Consider the following 13,160-nt stretch of genomic DNA (forward strand, 5'->3'; position numbering starts at 1 on the left):
CGTTCCATCAGTAGTTGCAAAGGCTCCATTAGGGTGAATTACATAAATATATTTAAAGGGAAGCCAGATAAGTACCTGATGAAGATAAAATATATGTATGGTGAGTTGAAGTAAGGAGGCTGTGTGGAACAAAAACATAGATGCAGACTTGTTGGCTCTTTATTAGATGGAAATTTATTAGCACTCAATAGCAGATGGAAACTTGGTAAGGTGGCTCACCTGAGTAAACTGATGGTATACATCTTTTGGCAGCAACTACTTTCAGACTACCTCGCTGGCTATCAAGGGAAAAGAAGCCAAGAGAGTGGAAGGATAAAGTTGCAGCTGAAGTGGCTATTGTTAATGTTGTGGAGTTGGGATGAGCATTGAGAACCTTAAATCAAGGGCTTTGAAGTTTTTTTAAATTTAGTTTATTTGAAGCTGCTGAAGAATCAAATGAGGCAGGGCCATGTCTGTTCCTCTCATCAAAGAATATTTTTTCTAAGGAACCCTGAAATAGGGTTCTCAGTTACATATATAGAGTACCTAACGTCTGCTGTACATGGCAGCCAGGAATGTTTTTGGATCAGACATTTTTCGGGCATTGTTGGGTCAATAATATAAAAATGCTTTATTTATATATTAGTTTAAAAGAAAAAATCCAACATAGTTCTAAATGAAATGAACGAATGCTTTGTACAGGTGCTCTGCTGTCAGTAATTTTAGCTTCCTGCAAATATTCTATCACTTAGTCAAAAATTTCAGAAGCTTCTTCCCCAATCCTGGACCTTTCTCCCCACTGAGATCCGTTACACTACTAGGTTGGTCCAGTACCAGCAAATGACACTTGTTTGGCATCATGGTCTGCTTTGCATGTTGGTGAGTCCCACCTCTCAAAGCAGACATGGCCTCTGTGTATCATTGGGTAGGTAGCTGGCACTCTCTGGTTGGTCAGTCTATCCCTGGCTATAGTTGTTTGCTATCTAGGTTATTGCATACTCTATTGCATAAAAATGTTTTGGTTTAATATGCTTATTTGTGATTACAATTTTGACATTTTAATAATGAATAATTACACTATTATATTTTTCTGGTGGTTAAATGCTTAGGCAGATCATTACCAAGTATTAATTGAAGAACTGAAAGAAAGCAGGATTCAGTTGCAACTCTTCCTTTTGTATTATAATGAGAAGTTTATAGAAAATTTATGCAATGATCTGCAAGCAAAAAGTGAAGCTATAAATAGTCAGAAAATAAGGCAGTCCACAGCAGAGGAAGAAGTGAAAATTTTGAAGAAAGAGTTGGGTAAATTGAACCGAGAACTGCAACAAATGGAGAAGGAGATAAAGTGAGTCGTTGTTCCTTAATGCAGTTAAAATAGACATTCGAACATCAGACTACTAATCATACCTACTTAGAAATTGCAATGGAAGATGATTCTGAAATGGTATATCTATTTTTTGTATTTAAAATCCGGAGTAAGAAAAGTAACTTTTAGAAATTCACAAATGTTTTTTCTTGTAGTAATGCTTGATAAAGGAAAATTAGTGCATTAGGCCATTTTGAAAAATTTGTAGTAGAATACCTTAAGCTTGTAATCTTACACTGCTAAATTTGTACAGAGTTAAGCTAAATTAGAGGATCCCTAATTTAGATCATGTGTTTATATTTTCAAAATGGTCATTGCATGTACAGTAAACCAGATCATCCCAATATTATAGGATTTGCTGTTAATCTCTGTATTTTTTTTATTAAACAGTTTCATTTGGAATCATCTCTAATTCTGGATCCAGGCCAACATGATGTGTTTCCCTTCATTTATTGTTCATTAAGTTTCTCAATTCACTAAATATCATAGAAACATAGAAAACCTACAGCACAATTCAGGCCATTTGGCCCACAAAGCTGTGCCGAACATGTCCCTACCTTAGAAATTACTAGGCTTACCCATAGCCCTCTATTTTTCTCAGCTACATGTACCTATCCAAAAGTCTCTTAAAAGACCCTATCGTATCCGCCTCCACCACCGGGTTGTGGACGTTGTTCCCTTATTCAAGAAAGGGAGTAGAGAAAGCCCAGGAAATTATAGACCAGTGAGTCTTACTTCAGTGGTTGGTAAGCTGATGGAGAAGATCCTGAGAGGCAGGATTTATGAACATTTGGAGAGGTATAGTATGATTAGGAATAGTCATCATGACTTTGTCAAGGGCAGATCCTGCCTTCTTTATTTTGTAGGATTTGGGCATTGTTGACAATGCCAGCTCTTACTACTACCCATCCTTAAATGCTGTCGAGATAATGGTGAGCCACCATCTTACATTCTTGCATTCCTTAAAGTGATGGCATATGCACAGTGTGTTCAATACAGAACTCTTGGATTTTGAGCAGTTGAAGATGAGGTCAGGCTGGTCTTTAATTTGAAGGGAACCTGCAGGTGCTAGTGTTTGCACAGATATCCTGCTCTTGTCCTGGCATTTGTAGGTTTACTGCAGCCTTGGTGCATTGGTAGTGGGGATAAAAATTGTGATGGTGGGTGGGGTACAATTCAAATATTCCCAATTGTCAAGCTACTTGAGAGTTGTTGGAACTGCAGTAATCCAATTGTACAGATTATTGCATTATTGTCCTTCCTGACATGCTTTATAAATGGTGTTAATGGCTTTGGGGAGTCAGGATGGAAATTGTTTGCTATAAAATACCCAGTCTCTTTCTTCTTCTTGTAGCCACAGTTTTTATATAGCTGATCGGGTTAATTTCTGAACAACAGTGAACTCTTCATTATGATGGAAAGGTCATAAATGAAGGAATTCAAGTTACGGGACCTAGATCACTGCCCTGAGGAACAACTGCAGCTATATCCTGTAGCTGAGATGACAAACCTCTAACTATAACTTGGTACTTTTTCCTTGACTCCTATGAACTTAAATTTTACCTAGACTCCTTGATGTAGTCAGTGTTGCATTGACTACCCTTGACCTCACTGTCATCTCTCCTGTGGAATTCAGCTTTTTTGTCTAAGACTGTTAAGTCGTGAAGCAGTATGGTTCTAGAGGAAATCAATCTGAGCATCACTGAGTTGTTAGGAAAAAAAACTGCTGCCTTATTTTACTTTCAAAGTCAAAGTCGAGTTTATTGTCATATGCATAAGTGCATGTATGCACAGGTGCAATGAAAAACTTAACTGCAGCACCATCACAGGTGCATAGCAGCATTTCACAAGAAAAACATAAATTATACAACATTTTTACAAGAAAGAACCCAATTAGAACAAAAAAAAGTCCATTTTTGTGCAAAGCAATCAAAGTGGTCATAGTGGTGCTAAAGTGTAGTGATTAGGATTTTGCTGCTTGATTCAAGTCTGAATGGTTGAAGGAAAGTAGCAGTTCTTTCTTAAATCTGGTGGTGTGGGACTGCAGGCTTCTGAACCTCCTGTCCGATGGTAGCTGCAAAAAAAGATGGACCATGGATTGTCTTTGTCATTTTTCGTCCTGTTGCTGATTAAAGACAATAGATAGGTCGGGAGATAATTGACCAGATGGAATTTTTCTTGCTTTATGTGCACAGTCGTGACTGGGTGTTTCTTCACTTAGAGGGTACATGTTATTGTATAAAAGTACCATAACAACCAGACTAAAGGCTGGGCAGGTTCTGGAGCACAAATCTTTGCTACAGTCAGGATGTTAATTTGTCCCAAAACCTTTGCTATGTCTGGTATCCTCATTTTTCTTGATTCCATGTGGAATCAATTTGGCTGAAAACTGGTTTCTGTGTTGATGTGAGCCTTGGGACTAGAGTGAGGTAGATCACACAATTTGTTCTTCTGGTTGAAGATGCTTTCAAGGAATGTTGTGGGTTCTGTTTGGAATCTATCTTCTTAATTATGACAAGGTAGAGGGAGCTTTCAGTATAAAGATTTCATATGATGTTCAGTACAAAAGAGTACATTGGTTGTTACAACTAACAAGAGGTTTTCTGAGCTTGTGTTTGACATAATGCCTTAAGAAGTAATGGATCTGAAGTGAATGTTCAGGAGTCCCAAAGGTGATTCCTCTTGACTGTGGCACAGTGCCACCACTTCCAATGGAACAGGATGTACCAGGGATGGTGATGAAGGGGTATTGGACGTTGAATGAATGGAATTATTCAGTGAATACTTCGTTGGACTGTTGCTTGGCTCATCATTGAAATGGTTTCCATGTGCTCATGCAGAGAAATGGCAAAGGCAGTTGTGAATCAAAAGATTCATCTCTGAATCTTCTGTTTAGATTGATGCTGAGCAGTCTTCTGGCTTTGACTTAATTTTATGTTTTGTCATAGCTAATTGGCATGCTAGACAATTTCAGAGATTAGTTCAGAGCTAGCCATATTACGTTGTGTTAAGAGACACATTGGCCAGACCAGATAAGGATAGCAGATTTTATTACCTAAACAAAATTAATTGTTTTATGATAAACCAATAGTTTCATTGTCTTCATTACTTATGTAAAAGTCAATGCCAATTTTATAGGACCATCAACATGGCAAAAACACCAAGTTGCTTCACATGAAAGTCAGCAAACAAAAAGCTGATGTTGATCCATGTAAGAATATATTAGGACAGATGACCAAAAGCTTGGTCAGAGGGAGGTTTTAATGAGTTCCTCAGAGAAGGCAAGAGAAATTGAGAGGCAGACAGATTTATGGAGGGAATTCTGAAGCCCAAGGTGCAAGTTTATTATACCATCTACAAAGCACAAATCAGTGGTGGAATATTCTTGCCTGGATGATTGCAGTGCCAACAATTCTCAAGAAGTTCAACATCATCCAAGACAAAGTAGCCTGCTTGATAGGCACCTCATCAACCACATTAAACATTCATTCCTTCCACTTTTGGCAGTAGTTGCACAGTGTACCATCCACAAAATGCTCTGCATTATTCACCCAAACTACTCTGACAACACCTCCCAGTCCAGTGAATTTTGCCACTAAGAAGGGCAAGGACAGCAGGTCTATGGGATTGCTACCAGCAGCAGATTCTGTTCCTATACTGATTTAGTAATATATCACCAATCCTTCTTCATCTGGGGTCTAAATTCTGGAACTCCATACCGAAATGCAGTGCCTTTACCAGAAGGACTTCAGTAGTTCAAGGAGGTGGCTGATGGCCAATTAGGGATGGGCAAGAAATGCTAGTCTTGTTGGTGACTCCCAGATCCTGAAAATGAACAGGAAAAACACTACTTTAAAATTCAATTCCTTAAGAGTAACAACAACATTCTGTTAGTTTTCCTAATTACTTGCTGTACCTGCATACTAATCTTTTGCAAATTATGCAGCAAGACACCCAGATCAGTACATCTTAGAGCTTTGCAAGCTTTTACCATTTAGAAAATTCTTTTCACTTCTCTTGCTGATCTGATGGGATTTTCCCCAGGCTGCTTTCTGTGGCTAGGGAGGAGATTGTTGAACCGCTGGTAAGGATCTTTGAGTCCTCGTTGTCCACGGGGATGGTGCCAGAGGATTGGAGGGTTGTGAATGTTGTCCCCTTGTTCAAAAAAGGTAATAGGGATAGTCCAGGGAATTATAGACCGGTGAGTCTCACGTCTGTGGTGGGTAAGCTGTTAGAAAGGATTCTAAGGGATAGGATTTATGAACACCTAGAGAATCATGGACTGATTAGGGACAGCCAGCATGGCTTTGTGAAGGGAAGATCTTGCCTCACAAGCCTGATACAGTTCTTTGAGGAGGTGACTAGGAAGATTGATGAGGGTAGTGCGGTGGATGTGGTCTACATGGATTTTAGTAAGGTGTTTGATAAGGTTCCTCATGGTAGGCTTCTTCAGAAGGTCAGAGGCCAAGGGATCCAGGGAAGCTTGGCTGTGTGGATTAGGAATTGGCTTGCATGTAGAAAGCAGAGGGTTGTGGTGGAAGGAGTGCCCTCAGATTGGAGGGCAGTGACTAGTGGTGTCCCGCAGGGATTGGTTCTGGGACCTCTACTTTTTGTGATATTTATAGAGGACTTAGATGAGGGGGTGGAGGGCTGGGTTAGTAAGTTTGCGGACAACACTAAGATCGCTGGTGTTGTGGATAGGGTGGAGGGCTGTTGGAGCTTACAGAGGGATATTGATAGGATGGAGATTTGGGCTGACAAGTGGCAGATGGCGTTCAATCCGGAGAAAGAGGTGGTACACTTTGGAAGGACAAACTCCAGGGCAGAGTACATGGTAAACGGCAAGGTATTTGGCAGTGTGGAGGAGCAGAGGGATCTGGGGGTTCATATTCACAGTTCATTGAAAGTTGCCTCACAGGTGGATAGAGCAGTTAAGAAGGCCTATGGGATGTTAGCTTTCATAAATTGTGGGATTGAGTTTAAGAGCTGCGAAGTGATGATTCAGCTTTACAAAACTCTAGTTAGGCCACACTTGGAGTACTGTGTTCAGTTCTGGTCGCCTCATTATAGGAAGGATGTGGAGGCGTTGGAGAGGGTGCAGAGGAGATTTACCAGGATGCTGCCTGGATTAGAGTGTATTGAATATGAGGAGAGGCTTAAGGTGCAAGGGCTTTATTCACTGGAAAGGAGGAGGATGAGAGGAGACATGATAGAGGTATATAAAATATTGAGAGGAATAGATAGAGTAGACAGTCAGCGCCTCCTTCCCAGGGCACCAATGCTCAAGACGAGAGGGCATGGCTTTAAGGTTATGGGTGGGAGGTTCAGGGGAGATGTCAGGGGGAGATTTTTCACCCAGAGAGTGGTTGGTGCATGGAATGCACTGCCTGGGGTGGTGGTGGAGGCAGATACATTGGACAGGTTCAAGAGCTTGTTGGATAGGCATATGGAGGAATGTGAGATAGAGGGATATGCGGGAGGAAAGGGTTAGGTAGTGTGAGGGTGGTTTGATGGACAGCACAACATGGTGGGCCGAAGGGCCTGTTTTGTGCTGTATGGTTCTATGGTTGCCAAAATGGACAATTTCAGATTTTCCCACATGATACACCATTTGTCAGATCTTTGCCGATTCAGTTGACCTATATCCCTCTTTATATTCTCTTTATAAAAATGCTGACTCAAAGTGTTTTACATTTGAACAGTTTTCTGGACTACTCCTTCACAATCCCAACTTTGTCCTGTCCTACTAGAAGGATGGATCTACCAGAGGTGGTGGCACACGAGTGGCTAAGGACCACTATGTACCAAGCTGGAAGGATGTAGCTGCCAGACTGAGTGTTAGCATGTGGTAGAAGAATAAATGTATGTGATCGACCTAGGTTACCTAATCCTCACCAAATTACCTGTTGCATAGGCATCTATGCATGACAGTATTGGTAGAGGGTTCAGGGTATAGATCTTGTGGAGATCCTGTCTTCCCACCAAGGGCACACACTATCATATTACATAGCACTACCATTGATCTAGCAGATTAAAACAGGACATTCATGAGGTGATGTGAGCCAGCAGCAGGACAGAATCATATTTTACCACAATTTGTAACTCATCACATTCTCCATTTTACCATTATTATAAAGCTAAGGGCAACCTTGTTCACTGAGTGTAGAAGGGCAAGCTAAGAGCACGCAAAAAATTAGGTACCAACTTAGCAAAGCTGCCACACGGGACTACATGCATGCTTAATAATGAAACCAGTGAGTAATACCTGTCACTCAAAGCAAGATGTGCTTACTCATTACATCGAATGTGACTGTGCAGGGACTGAGCAATTCTTGTGTACCATCTAACTAAAGAAACTCCTTATCTTCCAAACACATCAGAGAATTATATGCTTCACATTACAAAAGAAAATAACAAATTCTGGGTTTTGGAAACCTGAATTCCAACTGGAAAAAAAATCAAGAAACACTTAAAATTATCAAAATATTGCAAGTCAAATCAGTTGTTATTCACATCTGATTTTCTAGGAATGCTAGATGCTTAATTCACACTAATATCCTTTGGAGGTGATACCTGAGAATCAGAAAGTAAAATGCAACAATCTTGTGTTATAGATTAGAATTGCATATTCCAGAGATTGCCAATACCCTGAAGACTTCTCTGGAATGTGAAATGGATTCTTGAGCATTTCCACATGTTTCGCTATATTTACTCATCTAATAAGCTTATCTAACAGAAGAAAACCCAGCACTCCACTTCTTACCTGGTTCAGATTTTCATTTAAATTTCCAGCAGTTTTACTTTTCCAATTAATTGCTTTATTACTTGCTAAAACAAAACACGTCATTATTCCAATGTTAACTTGATTTTGAGAGTTGAGCAAGTGTGGGAGACTAAATGGCCTGCAGGAGAAAATAAAATTGATTTTAACATCTGGGCTGTGTATGCGAATATCCAGCTCAGTCTCCCACTGATAATTAGGTTCAGGGGACATTACTATAAGGATACGATTTCTTCTCTGAATTCCTTCTCTAATCATCATTCATCCTAGTTTATTTTGATAGACTTGTTTGGAGGTAAAGTCATGATACCCAGTCCATATAGGCCACTGGCTAAAAATGAAATTGGATCCTTAAGATATCAGAGCTTGATCTGAATGTTTAAAGAAGGGCTCTGCTGTCTTTTGGTGGGTCCTTCCTTCTCGCTCAGTGGAAAAGGTTAACATGAGAACTTTCAGGAGGGCATTAGGGTCAGCGAGAGTAAACAACATGGGGCAGTCCCAGCAGGTAGGGGGGTTGTCACATTTTGTTTTACAGCATGGAGTTATTCAGTGAAAATCGGCAGTTGTTGAAATTTTATATGTCTGGTTAAAGATTAATTTACTGTATGTTGCAGAGTTCCTTACAGCAGGGTCAGGCTGGGATTGGTGCATTTCTAAGTCTTTTCATTGCTTAGGGATTATGATGTGAGGACACCAAGTAAAATTCTTGTTGTTTTGCACAAAGTTACTAAATGAATTAAATTTATATTCCATCACCAGAGCTCATGAATCTAAATTGAATGAGAAGCGGCCCAGCTACATAAAAGCCAAGGAGAACACAAGGCACCACATGAAGAAGGTTGAGATGGCTAAAAAATCTATGAAAAACAGTGAAAAACAACACAACATCCACCAGCAAGAGGTGAAGGAATTGGAATCAGAACTTGAAGGTGTGAATAAACTATGGACAGAATATGAGGAAAAGGCACAAGCAGAACTCGGTGTTAGAGGTCACAGCATGGAACTGGAAGAGAGCCAAGTAAGTGTTTCTTGCCTGTTCTCATTTACATTTTATGTTCTCTACGCCACTGACTCCTTAATTTCTTCCTTCAAGCAGATTAGCTCTAATGTTCTGAGGGCCAGGAATTATAATGAGATTGCATTTGCTAACAGCCTGTTTTGCTGTCCAGCCTTTCTGGGGTCAAGGTGAGGTTGTATTGCTCGAGGATACTGAAAAATCTGCTGGATTGTATTGTAAACTGAGATGGAGTGAGCGGGGATGGTCTGGGGCCTGGCTGCACCCCAGTGACACCCTTTACAAAAGAGTGACACATCAATGGAGAGAAAAACAGCCTTTTCTATTTCTCTGGGAGTCCAGACCATCATAAAAGCAGAAAATGCTGGAAATATTCAGCTGCTCAGGCAGCATCTCCAGAGATAAACAGTTAACACTTCAGGCCAGTCACCTTTCATCAGATTTCCAGCATCTGCAAGTTTTCACTTGTTGAGGGGTGGGTTTGTGAGAGGGGAAGGGGGAAAGAAGGGTTCCAAAATTTGCATTTTGTAACTATGCTCATTTTTCACCTGCTAATTAAGAGGTCTGGAGCATGAGAAGTCTTATAATTGGCGTCTTTGGTTTGATGGCCCTTACTTTGCAGTGGAGGGGTGGAATTTTCAAATTTATGTTTTCTAGCCCTTTGTTGATACACCCATCAGAGTGTATTGAAGTGCACAGAATAGATAAGAATTGGTTTACATTTTTGGACCAAGACTTGCAGCCTATATGTAAATGGATCAAATTACCCTTCCGTTGCAATTTTCCTGAGGGATCCCATCAAACATCCCTTTAATTTGTGACAGCACTTGGGGGGGGCGGGTAGAATCTACTTATTGGACCTGCACGAGGCTAAGCTGCCACGGCCTGGTGATTTTATTGGAGAGGATTGGATGGAGGAAGATGGCCAATAGCAAGCTGATTCTTTTTTATCTCATTGAGTTCATCTAAATGTATCAAGTTCTAATTGTTTCCCAGTGTTTCAAGTTTTTTTTTAATTTTCCAAGAATTTATAAAAGTATCCAGTAATTTTTAAGTTTTTGACTGTTTGTGAATGTCAGCTTTGATTGGAAAATTCCCATGTGCCAAGGACCTACTTGTTAAGGATGGTCTACGAAGGCAGGTTTGCCAACCAGTGGAGGATCCAATCCTTTGAAAGCAGTAATAATCACCTCCTGGTAACTTTGAATTTTGTGGGTTTAAAAACAGATCACATATATTGCTGTAGTTATGTTGTTTATCTATTAACATATTTTATTTGGTATTATAGATGGAAGAGTATAAAGAGCTGAAGGAACTGGTGAGAAAACAAGTGTTTGCAGTGGCCCATGAGCTAGAGAAGTTGCGATGGGAACAGAAGGCTGATCAAGACAAACTGGAACTGGAACAAAGGAACTATAAATATTTGGAAGTAATTAGATGAAATATGAACATAAGAGATGCATCTTGTTTTATTACTTCAGAAAGTAATCAGTGCAAACTAATTTCAAGAGGATAGTTTTGACTATTCTTTAGGATTAATGTTAATTTGTCAATACCTGTATGACTAAATCTATAAATCTCTTTATTTAATTCAAAGTTGTGTTTCACTCTATAATTTCCTTCAAAAATACACATGAATACACTAATTAGTGCACTAATCCATTGTCACTGAGTGCTCCAATGACTATTTTAATGGTGAGCCCATTGTTTGAAAATTAATTAACAATCAAGGTCAAAGATACCTGATATTTCCACTTTAGGCAATGGTGCACTGAGCCACTGTGGAGCTTGCAAGAGAAAATGAGAGCTATATCTTGGAGTGGGACCATGTCTAAATCACAGGTGAAAGATGCTGAGTAATTGGGGGTCAGGTCATTGGATTAGGGCCTGAGTGACACCATCAGGGTTGTGGATAGAGGCCAGAGGGTCAGTGGGACCTGTGGTCATGAATTGGAACCCTAGGTTATGAATTGGAGCTGGAGAGTTGGATGGGTATGGTTTTTGGCTAAGGGTCATTGAGTTTGATGGGATGAAGTTTCAGGTGGTGAGATGGGTTCATGGAAGAAGCCCAAAGAATGGTAAGATAGTTAGAATCTACCCAAATCAGACTTTCCTCAAGGAGGCCTCTTCTAAGTGGTGCTGCTGCAGAGATAGCAGTGATTTAAAACCTGGTAATCCAATGACACGTGCCTCAGAACCACATGGTCTATTTTTCTTGGGCATTGCTGTAAAGGAGCGTTGCATGACAGATGAGGTGCTTATCTGACGTAGTAAGTATCTTCAAGTGCATTGTGTGACCAGAAATGCCCAGTTGAATTTCCAATCCTATGCCTGAAAATGATTGTAATTGTGTTCCATTCTTCCATTTTACAAAAGGAAATTGAATTTCATGCATATTATACTGAGGGAAAAAAAATGCCACGTGTCTGAAATGTCGAGTCATGTATTTAAAGGAAATACACCTTCTTTATTACCTCTGAAGAAACTTCTCCCAACCCTAAATTTCTGTGCCCACTTTAATAAATGAAAAGCCCTACATTTGACTTGGAGCTTTTGGGCCAGTGGATGTTTCATCAAAAGTGGTTCCTGATACAAAATTAGACCATTGTTGACTATGTGGGAAATTGAGTGTTAGCATTGATTACTTGTGTAATTTCAGTGTATTGCTACTTCATCTGCAATCAAAGTGTATCTCTCCACTGGATTCTCTCCAGCCCCTCCCCCATCCCCCTCAAGCAGTTTATCCCAAACCACCAACTACTCCCCATCACCACAACTCACTGGCTGAGTTCCTTTCCTTGTTTGCCCATGGTTATAAAATATTATTGCAAACCAATTGGTGCAAAAACAAGGTCATTGTAGGAACATTTACAATTGGCATGTGATCTGACATTATCTGGTTGGAGTATCATGTCAGGAAATCCTTCATGAATGCCTCTAGTAAGAGTAGGTAAAGATTTCTGCAGACTTTAACCTAGTTTTGGTATGCAGTAAGAGAATTGGGTGAGAGATTATGCAGATTTCTTCACAGTGGTTATTAGACCGTGGAGTCCTTTGCTGCTGAGAGAGGTTGAAGTAATACGGCATATTTTAAGGGAAAACAGTAAATAGTTGCAACAAAAAGATAAAAGTGGTGGAAGTGGAGTATAGTTTAAATAGGTGGCACAGGCATGATGGATGAAATAGTTTGCTATGCAAAGCTGAATGTTTCTGTGTGGATTTGCCATCCCTGGCTTTGTGTGGTGCCTCTGCCTAGGTTCAATTTTACCCCATAGATTTGAGCAAATAGTCCAGGCAGGAATCTCAATGCAGTATTAAGGGAGGTCTGCTGTTAGAAGTATAGTCTCTTCATTGAAATGCTAAATCCAGACAGCATATTTCCTTTCACACTCCTGGCACTATTCAAAGAATTTTAGATGTTCTGGCTAACATTTATCCCTCAACCAATGCCCAAAATAGATAAAAATATTTTGTACCTAAAATAGATTACCTGGTAATTTATTTCAGTATTGTTTGTAAGATTTTGCTCTCTGCAATTTGGTTTACAGTTTTACAGGGGTGACTCTTCAAAAGTACTTATGGCTTTAAAGTGCTTTAATTCATTTCTAATTTGAAGAACTCCAATAGGGAATTCAGAAAGAGTGATAAGAATGTACAACTCACTATCAGGAAATGTTGGAAGTGAAAAAGTGTACATGCATTTAGAGAGAGGCTGAATAATCACATGAGGGAGAAGAGAATAGAGGATTATGCTGATAGGTTTAGGTGACAAAAGAAGGGAGGAGATTCGATTCTGGCATGTACTGTTTCAGTCAAACGGCCTGTTTCTGTGCCAGATATCCTGTGCAATCCTATGCAAGAAATAACACTGAATACAATTTTCACAGAAAGTAGAAATGTTATTAATTCAGTGTCTAAGATTGAATTAAAAAATCATCATGCAGTGCGTAAATTCTATTTTAACATCTTGTTTGCTTTGGTGTAAAAATCTTTTGGAAGTGCATACTATGGTTTGA

The 13,160-nt window shown here is 39.8% G+C and overlaps 1 protein-coding gene across 1 annotated transcript in view; it reads left to right on the forward strand.

The window, feature by feature from the left end:
• LOC127578540 (structural maintenance of chromosomes protein 1B-like) overlaps window positions 1-13,160 on the forward strand; it is a 66,646-nt gene that overhangs the window by 11,984 nt on the left and 41,502 nt on the right. Inside the window, exons 5-7 of the mRNA XM_052030690.1 lie at window positions 1,089-1,327; window positions 8,889-9,147; window positions 10,433-10,573. Of these exons, the coding sequence (XP_051886650.1) occupies window positions 1,089-1,327; window positions 8,889-9,147; window positions 10,433-10,573 (639 nt within the window). The remainder of the gene's footprint in view (window positions 1-1,088; window positions 1,328-8,888; window positions 9,148-10,432; window positions 10,574-13,160) is intronic.

The sequence above is a fragment of the Pristis pectinata genome, chromosome 15, assembly GCF_009764475.1.
Source record: "Pristis pectinata isolate sPriPec2 chromosome 15, sPriPec2.1.pri, whole genome shotgun sequence".
NCBI classification, from domain to species: Eukaryota; Metazoa; Chordata; class Chondrichthyes; order Rhinopristiformes; family Pristidae; genus Pristis; species Pristis pectinata.